Source organism: Agelaius tricolor, unplaced genomic scaffold (assembly GCF_023055355.1).
Source record: "Agelaius tricolor isolate 1412-34295 unplaced genomic scaffold, bAgeTri1.0.p SCAF_5, whole genome shotgun sequence".
In the NCBI taxonomy this organism is placed as follows: Eukaryota; Metazoa; Chordata; class Aves; order Passeriformes; family Icteridae; genus Agelaius; species Agelaius tricolor.
In genome coordinates, this window is record NW_027269265.1 from 40,588,176 (window position 1) to 40,604,209 (window position 16,034).

At 43.9% G+C, this 16,034-nt stretch overlaps 1 protein-coding gene across 4 annotated transcripts in view; it reads right to left on the reverse strand.

The window, feature by feature from the left end:
• Positions 1 to 16,034, reverse strand: part of TSPAN18 (tetraspanin 18) — a 123,086-nt gene that overhangs the window by 15,964 nt on the left and 91,088 nt on the right. For all 4 annotated transcript variants that reach the window (XM_071427567.1, XM_071427565.1, XM_071427566.1 and 1 more), the window contains exons 3-5: positions 11,017 to 11,096; positions 5,092 to 5,183; positions 4,150 to 4,344 (exon numbers count right to left, since the gene is read on the reverse strand). In XM_071427567.1, the coding sequence (XP_071283668.1) occupies positions 4,150 to 4,344; positions 5,092 to 5,154 (258 nt within the window). In that variant the 5' untranslated portion in view covers positions 5,155 to 5,183; positions 11,017 to 11,096. The remainder of the gene's footprint in view (positions 1 to 4,149; positions 4,345 to 5,091; positions 5,184 to 11,016; positions 11,097 to 16,034) is intronic.

The following is a 16,034-nucleotide window of genomic DNA, read 5'->3' on the forward strand; positions in this document are numbered from 1 at the left end:
GCAGAAAGTGGATAGATTCATACTCTCTCCCAAAATAGCATTTATTCTTGTAGAGAAAATCATGGACTTGAGTAACCGTAAGTCTGAACTTGGTGGACATTTTTAACATTCTTAATGCCATAAAGAGAAATTACCATTTGAATCAGCCTGCCTAAAATTCAAACAGGCCGAGGAGAATTTGCTCACAGACTTTGAGATTATTTTACAGAACTGAGTAAATGTTAAGACATTAACTCAGATTTTGGCATTGTGTGAGAAAGGCAAAAGTGAATGGAGAACCCTGTAAGACCACATCATGTAGAGGGTAATAAACTTGGTACATGTTACCAGTGAAGACAGATGAAGCAACAAGTAAAAATAAACACAAGAGAAGTCTGGATTTTTGTGTGTGAGAGAGAGAAGTTTATAGAAGGTCTTTCTGAAACAGAAAACAGGCAGACAGGGCCAGAAGTACTATTGTGATCCCCAAGCAATTATTTATAAACACTGTCTGAAAGCCTGTGCATTGTGTACTTCAATAATGGAGAAAGAATTCAAACTATCTGCTTGGAATAGGCAAAATGTTGTTTTGTTGTCAATTATCAGAGCTTTAAGTGATTTTTCCCCACTGGAAAAGCACATGCACCACCCTATCACATTTGTCTTCCTGCTTCTTCAGTGGAGAAAAAAGAAAAGGAGCCTGGGCTCAAATGACAAAACAAGAAAAGTCAGATGAGCAGGGATTTTGGGTTTTAACAGCATGCTGTTGCTTGACTTTACAGAACTAGTTAACTCTCTAATTTATTCTTAATGCTGGAGTTTTCTGTGTGGCTTCTTTTTTTTTTCCTGCTCAGAGACTGTTTTAATTTCACCACAGGAGGGCAAAGAACAAGTGATGAGAAAGAACGACGCTTTGCAAATTCACATCATCATCCATCAAGGGATCTCAGCATAGTCACTAAGGTCTAAGGTGGTGATCAAGTGATTAATCCCATCACCCTGCTAATTGCATTTCATTTACTGATTACTGGGAGGCACATGTTCACCAAGCTCCAGCACAGGTCTGTGCAGAAGTGGAAGCAGTCATTCCCAGATTATCTGTGATAAGCTTCATTATCATTCCCAAACTGATTTACACTTATATTGTGCACTCTGCATTACAGATTTGTAAGTTACAGTAGGAAAAAACTCACAAGCAGCCATTAGGGTTGATGAGAAAAAGATGGATCATCAGTGTTTCAGAACTTGCTCCCATTCTGCATTTGAAGGGTCAAAATCTGCTTAACGTGTTTTCCTCCCAAAAATTAAATTGATTACTGATATGTGAGAGCACAAAGGAGCCAGCTGGTTAACGCACAGGACACAATAACCTCACATTCAAATTCAGGCTTGACTCTTGACATTTGAACATGGATAGTCCCCACATCCAAAGTGAACATCCTAAGAAATGGAATCTCTCATACTGGTCAAAAATTTTGCCTCAGCTCCAAGTGATGGTTACAGGAGTTTTCACAGAAGTGGTCTATCAGAAGTTTCCACAAATTAATGCTTTGTGTTTATTTTTCATAACTCACCCAATGTTCCAGTTTCAGAACTGCTGTTCCAAAAAAGCATCAACTGTCTTTAACTCAAAGGACCTGGACCTGCATTCTCATGCTGAGAAATTCGAGGGCCTACTGCATCCATTTTACAGGAGTGCAAAACAGGATGTCTGCATTTGAAACTAAGCCAAATGAAGCTAACATGGGCTCTTCTTTTAACAAAGCTGAATTCAGTCCCTTGGTACACAATGTTGTACATTGAATAGTACTTTGGATTCTGATTTTTACAGTGTTGTTTTGCAGTCAGAGGACCTTCAGCACAAGTCATTCAATGTCTGCTTTGCAGGCCACTGTTTGTTCCTTTTTGTTTTTGTGAGTCAGGTCCAAATGCCAGGAAATCCTCACACCCTTGTGCTTAATGCAACATGTTAGGTTCCATAGTGATGGGGTTACTTTTTACCAAAATACAAGCAGCTTAATGAAAAATAAAAGTCCTTGCAAACACTGAAACCAGAACCTAGAGAACATGCATCTCTCTCTTGTCCTTTCTATCTTCTGTTTACATTTGGACTAAAAGCTTCAGGCATACATTATGCATCACTGAAATCTCACTCAAGCAGCTCTCTGGCTCATCAATTCTTTAACGACTTTGTAAGTGGACTTGATTTGATCTAGCAACTTCTCCCCAGGTACCACCCCCACAAAGACTTACACTCTCTGTTTTGCAAGTGTTCCCAGTCTCTCTGGCATACAGTCATGAATCTTTTGCCTATTCAGTGTCTAAAACTTACTCCTATCAGACTTTGGGTTTCACAGATGTTTTAAGATCAGCTGATTTTAACATCAGCTGGTGCGGCCCCAAAAAAGAAGTTAGAAACATATTTCTTCTCCCAGGTCCTCATCCAAGTGCTTCACACTGCTGACCATGAGATGGCTGGCTGTTTAGCTAAGTTGGTGTTGATACAAAAAGCCCTCGAAAATCTGACGGATCAAAATAGAACAATAATTCCTTATTCAGTAATTACTTTTAGAGTTTCTCCTAGTCTGGGGCATTACTTCCAGCTCATATTTTTCTCACATTTCATTCAAAATAAAATAATAATGAAGGTAAATAAATAAAGCAGCAGGGCTCAGAACTACCTCTAGGAGTAAGAAAAGTAATAACCACAAAATTGAGTGTACTGGAGTATAACTAAAATACATGGAGAAACATTCAAATCTGTAAATGCTGGTATATCAGGAAAGAACATAGCCCAGAGCTCCCTTTTTCCAGCCAGGTCACCAGTCTGTGTGCAGCAGACTGAAAATATGACTCTCCTCTTCACTTACAGCAACATTTCTCATCAAACTTCACTTTTAGTTTCTTAATCTGACAAGGACAGGCTTTGAAGTAACTTCAGGCTCATTGGGCCTCATCCTTTCCATTTTATTTGGTTCCTCTGGGCAGATGTCCACAGGCTTCACAGGTGCTACATTTGTTTTTCTGATTTACTTCTGAGATGAATCACTAGAAATCAAACCTAGAGTGGCTTCCCCAAAACGGCTCTCATTTACAGGCTATGAACTCAAGGCATCTGGGAGCCAAGGGCCAGAGAGAATTTATCTCAGTGAAGCCACACTCATCTCTAGAAAAGGATAGGTTTGCATTCAAGAAGGAGGACTTTCCTGTCCTGTTTAAAGTTAGAGACAGACCTTTTTTTGAACCATGAAACAGCTGTGCAAGACACAAGCCTAAAAAAATAGAGCAAGACCAAGATTTTTAAACAAGAAAAAAAACCAAACCAAAACGCACAACAAACCCAAAGTGCCACCAGACCCATTGGGAGAAACAAAAGATCACATTTTACAAAGAAAAAAAAACCCACACCAAATGAAAGAAAAAGAAAAGGAAAAGAAAAAGAAATCTAATGGTCTTTGTCTTTCAATACATAACTGGCAATGCTTTCCAGCAGGAGATAATGGCTGAAAATCCTTCAGCATCAGAACTTGGGAGGAGTGGGGGGCAAGGGCAGAAGTGGTTTATTTTAGCTCTTTGTGCTTATTGATGACCACCATGGGCTGAAATTTAATCCTGTTATTCAGGGGAAAATTTGTCCGAAGGTATCAAATCTGGTTCATTTTAGGAGCATAGTAGGCTGTATCAGGGAGTGACCAGCTATTGAGAACAGCAATGACAGCAATGACTGCTGTGATGCAGTTTTGGGCTGGGCATTTCTGCTGGCATGGGGGGCTCCCTTGCACAGGGGCTGTGCCCCAGTGTTCCCTCCTTTGTTGTGAACCCTCAAGGAATGAATCTACGAGTGGAACAGTGGGTTTTGAGTAGCCAAGAAAGGACCATTTTTGGTCACTTTATAGATGTAGAAAAAGACCGAACAACCAAATGGGGTCCATTAGAATGAAAGCTTAAAAGGATTAAAATACATTCCCAGACTGGGCTCAAATCTATATAGGTGAAAAAGCAAATTATCTGTATTAGAAGCAGTGTGTAAAACTATCCTAAGCCTGCTTATCATGTGAAGGGACAATGACTACAACAGTAGACACCCATTCCTGTGCTTATCCCAGCATCATCTATCCAGTCACCCCTATGAAGCACCAAGAGACCAACAGAAATTGCAAGGGCACTTACAAAGAGCAGGAGGCATTTGTTCTCACGGATGGCACCACAGCAGCCCAGGAAGCCCAGCAGGAAGAGCATTGCTCCCATGGCCAGCATGATGTACGCTCCCGTGAAGAGCAGGGGGTTGGCAGCCACTATCTCTCGAAAACCTGTGGGATCCACAATGACCCAGATTCCGAGTCCCAGCAGGCATGCTCCTCCCAGCTGCCACAGCACGAGGACAGGAGAGAGAGGGAGACAGGTCAACACAAAACAACTGCTGCAGAAAAACTGGATTCATTGCTATCTTTGGATCAAAGATGTTGATTTGGAGAATTTGTGTTTCTGCAAAGGCATGCTGTGCAGGTGACTTCTGACATGCTGCTCTTAGTATCTCTTGCTCAATAAATGAATCATTTGCAGCAAAAGCACCTTTCTTTCTTGACACATCACTACCAACTGTTTACTCCCTCTGTACTGCTGAAGGACAGTCTTGGTCTGCTGCCACATCTGTGGAGGACAGTGAAGGGGCTCACGTGACCCATACTGCCACAGAGGCCAGGGTGGCTGGGCACTCCCACCCTGCCTTTCAAAAACAAAAACAGCTAAGAATGACTCCACATGTGGTAGGGAAATTACTGCTCCTGAGTGAAAACCTCAGCAGGGCACCCAGGACTAGAAAACAATTTCTTCTGCCATTCAAGAATGAACTATGTGCATCATTATTTACAGCTTTCCCTGTGGTTTCCCCTGTCAAGGACAGCAATAACTCAGACAACAGTGACCACTGTGCTGCCTTGCTGAATGTTTGGGCATCTTTGGTTGCTGCAAAACACTCAGTGATTGCTAGTGCACAACAGAGGGGATATTCTGTATTGTGGCATCTTTACCACACTATAGCCTATCCTGCTGGGCAACAGCAGGCTGCTGGAAACAGGGATCCAGAAAAGAATGTGAATTCCAAATACTTACAAATATAAAGAAATTGAAAAGAAACATCAGGTATTTCATGCAGCTCAGACAGTCTCCCTCCATGGTCTTCAGGGTCCTTTGTCCAATTCCTCCTGCAAAACAACAGCACTTTCTTAGCACGCTCATTTTTATTGGAATGACACAATTCTATCTCCAATCTATTTGTATTTCCCCCAAGACCCTGTGGAGTTCATTATAGAGAAGAGCTCTTTTCTTACCTGAAGGGGGAACACGGCACAGGCTAGTAAGAGATAATGATTGCTGCCTGGTGCCTTTGCGTTCTTTAAGGTCTGAAGGCAAACACAGAAGTGAAGGGGAAGGTTGTAGGAGACCAAAGGTCTAGCTTTACTTGCAGACTGAGATAGTGGGAAAAAATATGCCTCTACACATGAAGAATTTTTTCTCCCCACTCCTTAAAGCTTGTCAAGTCTGAGAATCACTGGATGTACCTGTTTATTTCACGCTGAGAAAAGGTCATATTGAAACAGGAGCCAGAACAAGCTGTGCCCAGTTAGAAGACACAGAAAGACGTTTGGGACAGCTATCTCCATACAATCTCCCTCTACAGAATGAACACCACACAAACATGAACAGCTTCAGGGAAGCTTGTAGACACTTGAGCTTGGAATGACAGCAATGCAAGGACATGGCAGGGCCCAAGGAGGACATCCTCATGTGGTTACTCAGGCTGGGCACAGCACCTGCTTGCCATGCAGTGTGAGATGTTCCTGTGACAGGGAGATCCTGCTGCTCTATGCCCCACCCTGCACAGGTCCTTTGCAAGAAGAACCCATGGATCAATGTTGGAAAGCTTTTGAGGCCAGGAAAACATGCTAAGGAATCTTAACCAGTTCTGAAACTCAGTGTCTGATTTAGACAACAAACTCCTTGGCCAGTGCTTCTGTTGGAAGAGCAGCAATAAATCCTGACCAGGTGAGGCTACACTGGAGGAAAGTTCCTTCTTGCTGTTTATGTAATGAAGTGACTATGTGTCCAAATATGCCAGTACATCACTAAGTACCCTAGAGGGACAGACAAATAAATACATGAAATAATAAAACTTCCACTGAAACGACGCAGTCATGGCACTGTGCACAGATGGAGCCATACATTTGCAAACACAGAGACACAGGTTTGCTTGGCTCCCCAGAGGAGCCTTCCCAAAGCCCACATGCTTCTTAATGCATCTCATTCCCTTTCTCCACTGCAAATTCCATTCCCTAACAGACGTGTATCTAATGATATGCTATGTTAGCAAAGGCCATTTAATTCACTTAAAATAAAAAACTGAAATTATTCAGGATTTTCTCCAGGCTAGAAATAAAACTGCCTTTCACTCCATTGTTTTTGTTAAACCACAAAATCTGTGAGTGCTCTAGAGCCTCACGAGATGCTTTCCTCTGTGACCATAGGCACTGCTCTGCTTTAGCCAAAGAGCAGAGAAAATCCATGGCAGGCAGAGCTCCCAGCACGGGGCTGGTAAGACACAGATTTTTGTTACACAGTGTGTGTTTGGTATACTGCTTTCACTTGATTAAAATCAAATCTCTTCCTTCTTTGTGAAAAAGCTGAAAGGCTGAGACACAAATGGTGTTTCACAGGAGCTCACGTGGGCTGTTTTCCCTCTCAGCTCCCTGTACCTGGGGCAGGACAGCAGTGTGCCTCTGCTGGCTGGGTACTGCCCAGGGAACTCTCTTTGCTAGAGGAATTGCTTCTGGAGAAACACAAACCTGAAAATGAGGACAATGTTTTTTCTTTAAAAAGTTTATTTTCTTATACCCCTGGTACATAATTGTTCTGCCCAGAGAAATTCAAGGACAAGATGGTGACTACAGGAGATGGGGTAGGGCACAGAGCTCAGATGTGTGCCTGCAGGAAATGCCCACAGCTCCCTGATATTGTTTAAAGCCATGTCTGCAAATCTGACAGAGAAAAGGGGTTCTTGAAGTCCAGAAGGCTAAGGAGCTGGGCAGGGAATTCTTCAGTTTTGTGGGAAAAGTGAGCCTTCAGCTCCACTATGACTTGGACACTAGAGAGGGATATGAAAACACAGACAAATCAATAGGGTACTGGGATTTCAAGAGTCCCACAATTAGCGTCACATAGATGTTCCCATCACCACACTAAAAATTCGTGCTCCAGGGAAGCATAGAATGGCTAAATCTTGGTAAATTAGCCAAAGTCTTAAAGTAATCTCAGAAATTTCAAAGTCCTGCTGCCTTAAGCACCCACCTGTGTGATCCATATTACAGTAGATTTTGTTAAAAAAAAAAACCAAAAAACAAACAAAACCCAAAACAGTTTAGCCTTGTTGTGACACTATGCATAATTCACACACCCCATTACAGTGACTCACATGAAAAACAATGCCTGTGGTTCAAGAAAGAAGCAGCTCCTAAGCCTAACACTGTCTCGCTGCTTTGTAGTGTTGATAAATCACGTTCCTGTCTTACTTTCCTTTCCATGTCTGGGACTGCTTCCTCTGTAAGGTGAGCAAGCTCCCTTGAGACTGCTCCAATTTACATGAGCTGAATACAGGTCGACTTTTATTTACAAAGACAAACATAGGCTATGATTATTTGCATCTCTCCTGCCTGCCCATCCACTCAGTATGTTAAAATGTTTTCCAGGCATAAGAAGGGAAGGGAGATTATAAATCCATTGAGCAATCAGATTCTGGAAAGTTTGCTGTCCAGAAGAACCAGCCAGTCACACAAACCTGGGAGTAGCATGAACACATGCACATTCAGCTTTGACAAACAAGGGCTCCCTTCTTCTTTGCTTGGGAAAGAAACTGTCCCCAGCAGTGGTACTGGGCTCAGATTTGTAATTCCTGAACCCACTACACTTCTCACAGCCAAGCAATAACTAAGTGCAACCTTACTCATTATGCTGTGCTTCAGATCAAGACCACATTCACTGAGGCTTTCAGATTCCAAACTTCTTCCACTCAGGATGAGCGAATGGAGCTCAGAGCCAATAATGTGAGGTCTGGGCTGGTAAAGCCAAGAACAAACCATATCAGTTTCCACATCAAAAGAACTCAATGCAAGCCTCCAATTAGCTTTGCTAATTAGCTGAAGGTACCTGGAGTCCCTGATGACAGGCTCCATGGCTAAAATAACTGACATTAAAGGACAGTCCTGACTCACAGAGATGGGCTTTCATTCTACTTTTCTTTTTAAGCCATACACACAAAGAGCAAATTATCTGAGTTACTCCTACTACACACGGATATAAGTGTGATAAGAACTGAATGCCTATGTCCTAATCTACCTTTTAAAAATACCTTTACTCCCCTCCTCCAGGCCCCAGATCTGTGAGAGATTAAGTTCTTCTCTGCAGGAGACATTTAAAGCTAAGCAAACATGAACAGTCAGAACTGCAGAAGACAGAGGTTGACAGATGCTCTCTCTGGCTTGTCCCATCTCAGACCCATGAGACACATGAGATGCATTTGTTTTTGTCTGAAATGTAGCTATAAATGTTCAGCTTTTTCTAAGGCACATTATTCTACATTTCTCTCTCCCCTGTATCCCCCATTAATTTTATCTTGGAAAGGGATAGGGAGGCTAAAAGTCCTCAGCAGTGTAGCCAGGAAACACAGCCCAGCTGCTGTAATCAGTTAGGAATAAAGTCTAGTTTTTAAGGCAATGCATTTTTTTGTTCTCCAGCCACTTCCTTCCTTTTTTCATTTGCCTTGCATGCCTTGCAGCTGCCTTGAACTTCACATTTCTAAAGGCAGCTGCCCAACCACACCCCTCCAAAAGGCCTCCAATTTTTCCTCTTTGCTGCCACTGACATTTCCCTCAACCCCCATATTCCTTTAACACTGGATTGAAACCCATGGATTCACTTAGATTGCTTTTTTACCTTTGCTTTGAAGAAGGAATCACTGAAAAACTTAGGTTGGACCGGACTTCTGGATTTCACTGAGTACAAGCACCCACTGCCTCCAACCTGGGCCAGTTCCAAATCTGATCCAACTTCAAAGTTAGAGCATGCTGCTTAGGGTCACCTTAGTTAAATTATGAATACTTCCAAGGACTGAGACTCCCCCCTGTGTTGCAGTGTGATGCCATTTCCTGTTTCACCTATCCCAACCTTTCAGGTGTGCCAACCTTCCCCATCCCCCTTTTGCCCTCCTGCTAAGAGCTGTCCACCAATCTTAACATTCCAGCAAGGGCGTGGTGTGGTTGGCAGAAGTTCAAAAGATGCCCCTCTGGTCTGGGCTCATTGGCCTGTCCAAGTGTCTGTATCCCTTGAGCCTTCCCCTCCTCACACCTGGTTGGCCCTCACCTGTCCCTTCCCCTCCCCCTGTCCCCAGGGCTTAAAAGGACATGAGACCATGCGGCTGGGTGTTCTACTGGGAGCTGTTACCACATTCAGAGGTCTATCATACTAGAATAAAACTCTGGATTAAGACTCTATGACAGAATCCTCTCCTTTCCCTTCACCGTCGCCTGAACCTTTTCCACCAGAGGTAAACTGAGTTCCTACTATGCCTGGATTTGTTCTGAGTGCCCAGCTGCAGCATCCAGCTGGCCAAAGGTGTCTCTGGGGTGAAACACCACAGCTGCCACCTTTGGCCCAGCAGCAAGGGCCAGACAAAGCCAGGAACCCCCCACCCAGAAACATCGGGATTAATATTCTATACCCCTGGACACCTCTACCAATGTTTGATGACTTTGTTTCATAAAAAGACTATTCAAAACAGCTGCCCAAGGTGTGTCTGAGTTACCTGGTAGCAAATGGAACAAGAGCATCTCATGGATGTTCCAGTCTGTCAGAACTCTCAGGAGCACCTTATCTTCACCAGTCTCAATCCTCACATCTTCTCTATTTTGTCACTCCTACCCTCTACTGAAACCAAGTGAGTGAACCATTTTCCTTGCCCATCCCTGACAGGCCACAGCAGACAATTTGTGTTTCAGTATAGAAATTCAGACAGATTGACTGATTGCTCATCACAGTCTCCCCATCTCAAATACTTGATAGAAAACACAGAATAACGGAGACTGAGAGAGATGTCTACAGGTTCTCTTGCCCTCATGCAAATCACTTTTTCAGTCACTGCTCTTCTATCACATGATCTCTGTATATCTTCTCTCAACTTAAATATCTCTGCTGTCAACATGCATGAAGAACTTGTCCACTGAACTGATGCTGAACTGTTGCTTCCTCTAAAATGTCAGAACCAGTTCTGCAGTACTTCCTACAGAACATTAGCCATTAGCCTGTGGCTGGAGCAGGAAATGATGCCAACTCACACCTACGTTCATAGCCATTCACAATGCACCAACTAAAAGCAGATGTGTTGGAAGTTCTCCAGAACCAGTACCAGGTACCTTTAAAGGTATTAGAAAATATGGAGTAGAGTCTCTTTCAAGTAAATGTATTGATTTCTAGAGGCTGTCCCAGATAAGGTGTCACTGGGAAAATCCCTGAAGCTCTATGCTACACCAGTGGCAAAGGATCAACACCACTTGGCATTGCTCCATGGTGTCCCCTCCCCAGCAGTGTGGCAGGCCACCCTTTGGCTTGCAGGCATGGAGCAAGTACAAGTACTTGCCAAGTACACCTCTCATAAGAGGATTTCTGAGTTCACTACCTGCAAGCAGTATTCAACTCTGGTGGGATCTCCTAAGAGAACATACCTAACAGGAAGGGCTTCCAGAAAATCCTCTCAGAGCATTATTTTCTCACAGTCTTCTCCTCTAGCTGCAACAGAGATTAGGGGCAGTTTCATAAGGAGTTTCATAAGGAAGGATCACTTTCTGCAGTACCTCACTGGTGACACAGTGGCAGATGAGCTGTGTATTTCTTATTGCCTCCAGCATGCCATAGCCATCCTTAAGCTGCTCCAACAGAGATACAGAGAAAGTACCTGGCATTCAGACAGAGCGAGCCATTAACAGCACTCACCTTTACTAATCTTGGGACTTGAAGCACAGCGTCTCTTCCAGAGTTTAATTGTCTGCGTGTCCCATGTATCCAAGCTTGTCCTGTAAGAGAAAAATACACAATTACTGAAGTCAATAAAACGCATGTTAAATACGCAATTTATTAAAACACACCATCCTGATGAAAGTGCTCAGTCTAATTGCCACCTTAATTTGGTGTACATTAGCACTAATGAAGAGCTTTTAATACCCAGTGAGGGATTCAATTCCTCAGAATCTCTGTAACAATCTTTGGGGGTGTTTTAAATGCCCACAGACCACATGTAAATGTATAGTCCCATTACACCTGCAGTTCATACCACAAGAGGACTAGATTAATACCAGCTGCACCTTCAATATTTTATAGGAGGTTTAGACAAACTTTAATCTGCTGTGACTTTACAGCCCATTTACTGGGAAAATGGAAAAGGCAGGAAGGAAGATGGAACGCATCTTTGGGAAGCCCAGCCATTAGGAGCAGCTGCGTAAATGTTGGGTGCTATCCCTCGTTCTTCCAGCCAGCTGTCACGCCAAGTTGAGCAAACTATTTGCTCTCCCTCTGCCTCACTGTCACTGCCTGGGAAGCAGCAACAGAGGAACACCAAAGCCACAGCCCTGGTCACCCAAAAGTATTAGATATATGGGTGCAGGCAGAGGGACTCAGGTGCAGGCTGCCACTGTCTTCAAGGTCACAATCACAGTTTTCTCAGTAAGTTTTAATTTCTGCCCACATAATGCTAAAGAGAGCCTTTGACTAGGCAAAGGTGAGGTGAGACTACAGACTAATGTGCAAGGCACGCATGTTTGACTCTTGCTTTCTCAGGGCACCCGCTCCTACATTGTTTTTTCCACACATCTGACGCAGCCCCAACTCCATACTGCAGGGCCTGTGGGGAAGGAGCAGTCTTTCACTCTTCAGAGAGCACCCCATGCCATAAGAGTCCAATATTCACATAGGGCTCAGCAATGTAACTCACTCACTCATCCTTCAAACATGGTTTTGGCATACTTGCAGTTTTGCTGGAGCTGCTGCTTCCCTGTGAGGCACCAGATAAGTCACCTGAGTCTCTCCCTGCTTTCTCAGTGCCAGCTTTTCATCATGATTTCTGGGAGTGGGTGCATTTAACATCTGTTTCCCACAAACATTAGTAAATGTGCCTTTGAAAATTGCCTGCTATTAAGACTTCTGTGAGTAAAAGTCTATCGTTTCTTGTTGGCAGGGAGCGAACAAGCAGTTTCAAGGTGGCTGAAACCATTACAATATAAAACATACAATGAATATTCATAGACCTTTTATTTTGCATTAATCCCTCACATTTAATGTCCTTCCTCTGTCACTGTAAACCTACATCTCTAGATGAAGGACTGGGATGGCTTCCCCTTGGAAACCTGGAGGATACAAACATCTTGTGCCAATCCACCTGTCTCTGCTGGGAAGTGCTGGAGGCATGAGCCAAGCAGGGGCTGAGCTGCCCTACTTCACAATGCTGGGTGCAAGGGCTGCTCCCAGTCAGTACAGCTTTTCCACCAGTGTTAAAGTTCACAGGGTGCTGTGGGACCGCCTGGGAGATGGCTGCAGCAGGTTCAGCAGGTCCGAAGAGAGGGAACATCTAGGACAAGGGACAGTGCCTCACAGCAGAGAGCCCCTGTTTGTCAGTCAGAGCCCAGTGCCCATGCTGACCTTTGTATCTATTGCTGTGGTGTGCAGGGAAGCTTCATCCTGTGCTTTGCAAGTGTGATTGAGAGACAGTTTCTTTGGTTGCCCTGTCCTGTGATGCCACTTTCTTGGGATAGATGCTGCCAAGAGAAGATGGTTCTAACTTTAAAGCAGAGATGACACTGTGCTATATAAACCTATCATTAAGAAAATAACCAGAATGATAGGATTCCTGCTCCTACTGTGTGTGCATATAATTACATTCCTACGAGCCCTCAGAGGTCTGCATGGGAGAGGAGTTTTATTTTTTTATCCATCATAAGTCACAATATTTTAAAGAAATTACTGCACCTCAGAGAAGAATAGTTTAAATGCTTCAGTAGGTACCAGCAGAAGGGATGATAGACTGCATTTAGTGCCAAGAAGCAGCAATGATCCACCTGACTCTGTTGCCTTAAAGGAGAGGAAGTCCCTGCCAAACAGATTCTCTTTGGTTAATAGCTACGATTTTGTCATTAGGGAGAATTGCACAAAGTGCAAACCCACCATGCCTAATTGTGACTCCAGCAAGCTGATGCCTTTAATTACAGTCTCTGGGGAAGCACAGTGGGAGCAGGAGCAACAGCTGAGGCTAAGCCTCATCCTTGGGCTGGCCAGCTGTGGCTGGCACATCAACTCTCCTTGCTGAGCATTGGCTTCTCTTCACGTTCACATTGCAGCCCATCAAGGAGCCGGCTTTGATAAAGGAAAAGCAGCTAAACATGTGCCTCCTGCTGGCATCAGGCTGCAAGAAAGGCAGCTGGAGCTCCAGAGCAAAGAGGGATGGGACAGAGAGGGGTTGAAGCAGACAACAGGCAGCAAGTGAAACGAGAAATTAATGGAGTGTGCAGGATGAAGAAGCAAGGCCTGTCTTTGTGAGAAATCCAGCTTGTTGACTAGAAGAAGGGCCACCAGATGAACCCCTTAAAACTGTTGTGTGTCACAAGGACTTCTAGCTTCTGCCAGTCTCCTGTACTCAATACATTTGCAGGGTCGAGATACACTTAAACACATGCCAGCCCCATGATCCATGGCTGGATCATGACTTCTGATCCAGAAGTCATGTCCTGCTGGATATCTGTGTCAGGTTAGTGCTTTCACAGTGAAAGGTGAGGAGAAACATCTCTGTGGAAGCTGGATCAGAATAATTTCATTCCCTTGCAGTGGCTTCAGAAAAAAGGTGAAACACTTTTTGATTTAGAGCTGGACCTTGGCACAAGCTGTCAGCCCCATGCGTTACCCTGTAACTATTGCTCCTACATAAATAACTGTTTGTTCTGGAATCTCATAGCACATGTGCAGCAGAATCGTTGCTATGACACAACTACATTACTTCATGTAAATCCAATTAGATCCCAAAGTGCACTGTGTAACTGTAATCGGCCCCTGTGGAGCAGCCAAGAGGGGACCTGCACAAGGCCGTGCAACTGGATACTAAATTAGAGTCAATCCACCTCCTCTTTAGTTGCATTAAAATGCTAATGTCACTGTAACGTGGGCCCATTTACCAGCCATGACTGCCTTGCAACACTGGAGTGAATGAGCCTGTTGCACTGCCTCAGAGCATTTAATTCCTCAGTACAGTTGAGTGAGCAAAGCCCTTAGGGGCATCTTATACCTGCAAACAGTAACCTGATTGGCTTTGATAACACTAAAAACATATGAGGCTTGTGACAGTGTTTAAATGAATCGGAGCTGCCTCCAAAACTACCCTAAGTTTCCTACACAAGCAGAGCAGCTGGGTCTCATCTCATCCTGACTGCTGTTAACAAGAGCACATTTCTGCCACCAAAAGTCTGTGTGCGTAAGAGCACATCAGTCTCACACAGGAGGACAAGGGGGGCTGGACTGAACCCCTCTAAATTTTCAAATAAATAACACCAACTTTGCAACATAGTTACTAATACAACTCTTACCCTCTGTTTTATATTTGCAACTTTGCACAATGTGTGCATAGAATACATGAGATCATATGGAGGTAAAATCTCCCACACGTGCACAGACTTTCAGAATGGAAATTCAGAAGTCCCAGAGCAGAACCAATTCTAAATGCTGTAATGTTTTGAAAAGTGCTAGATTATGTGTTTGAAGTGCCAGCATGGCTTCAGGCCACAGACCACTCCATTTCAGCTGGTGCAAATGTGCACACGGCACCGTTCAAAACATGAACTGCTTGCTCACTTTGGCCCCTTCCCAAGGAAAGTTCCATAGGTAATCACATCTGGCTCTTCCGTACAGCTTCTCACACACAGGAACCAGCTGCCTCAGAAAAGAAGATCCTGCATACAGAACCAAAACATCTGATAGCCTGCAATTCTTTTGAGTTCTGTTCCTTTAAAAAAAGCTCTCAGATAGCTCACAGGTGGATTTTCCCTTGTATTAACTGTGCAGTACAATGGAACCATATGGTACCGATTGCCTGCCTTTCTAAACAGATGACCTGGAGATTATATACACTGATAATATAACAACATTAGTTTTGTTTATTAGATGAGAAAACCAGGGCTAATAGGGTAATGGATATGCTAAACCTCCTGACCCCCAATATAGCTCTCTGCTCATTAGTCCATACTGAGACCAGTCCCAAACCCATGAAAAAGATGATCACTTCTGGCTGACAAGCAGCGCTCTTTGTCAGGCATCTTCTGTCCCAGAAATCTGTCATTTAGCAAACCCAAAGGGAGGCAGCTAACTTTGGCCTCCTCTTTCTGAAAGTGTTTCCCTTCCAGATGGAATCAATGTCACCCTCCTGACTGGATCATGGAGCTGCAACACAGGCCAAGTGACATTATCCACTGTCATGTCAGGTACTGTCACGTGTTGGAGCGCTCCATGCACAGCATTGCAGGCACTGAGGGGATTTAACACAAAGTCCAAATGCCTGCCACGTTTTCCCTGAGCCTGCCACATCTCACCTTTACAACTGGCTCCTCAGTGCTCTTTTCTGTTCTCCTTTCCTATAGCCCTGCTTTGTTTGCAGCAAGTGCCTCAGCAGTTTGTGGCATTCATGATGGTTTTGAGAGATGCAGGAATAAATCTCAGGAACACTGGACAGTTGCTGTGGCAACCTTGTCCTCCTCAGACCATGATTTTCAATATTTTCAGAATTTTCCCAATACTTGCAGGCTTCGGGGAAATAAGGCAGAGGAGAAAAAATATTTTAAAGTAAGGATGGTACCAAAAGGGATTACTATAAGCCACAGGGCTTATTTTGTCCTACCAGAAAGATGATGATGTAGATGTCCTTAGCAGGAAAAAGAATCCATGACTGTCTGAGCAGAGGCAGAGGCAAGGGGCCATGGGCA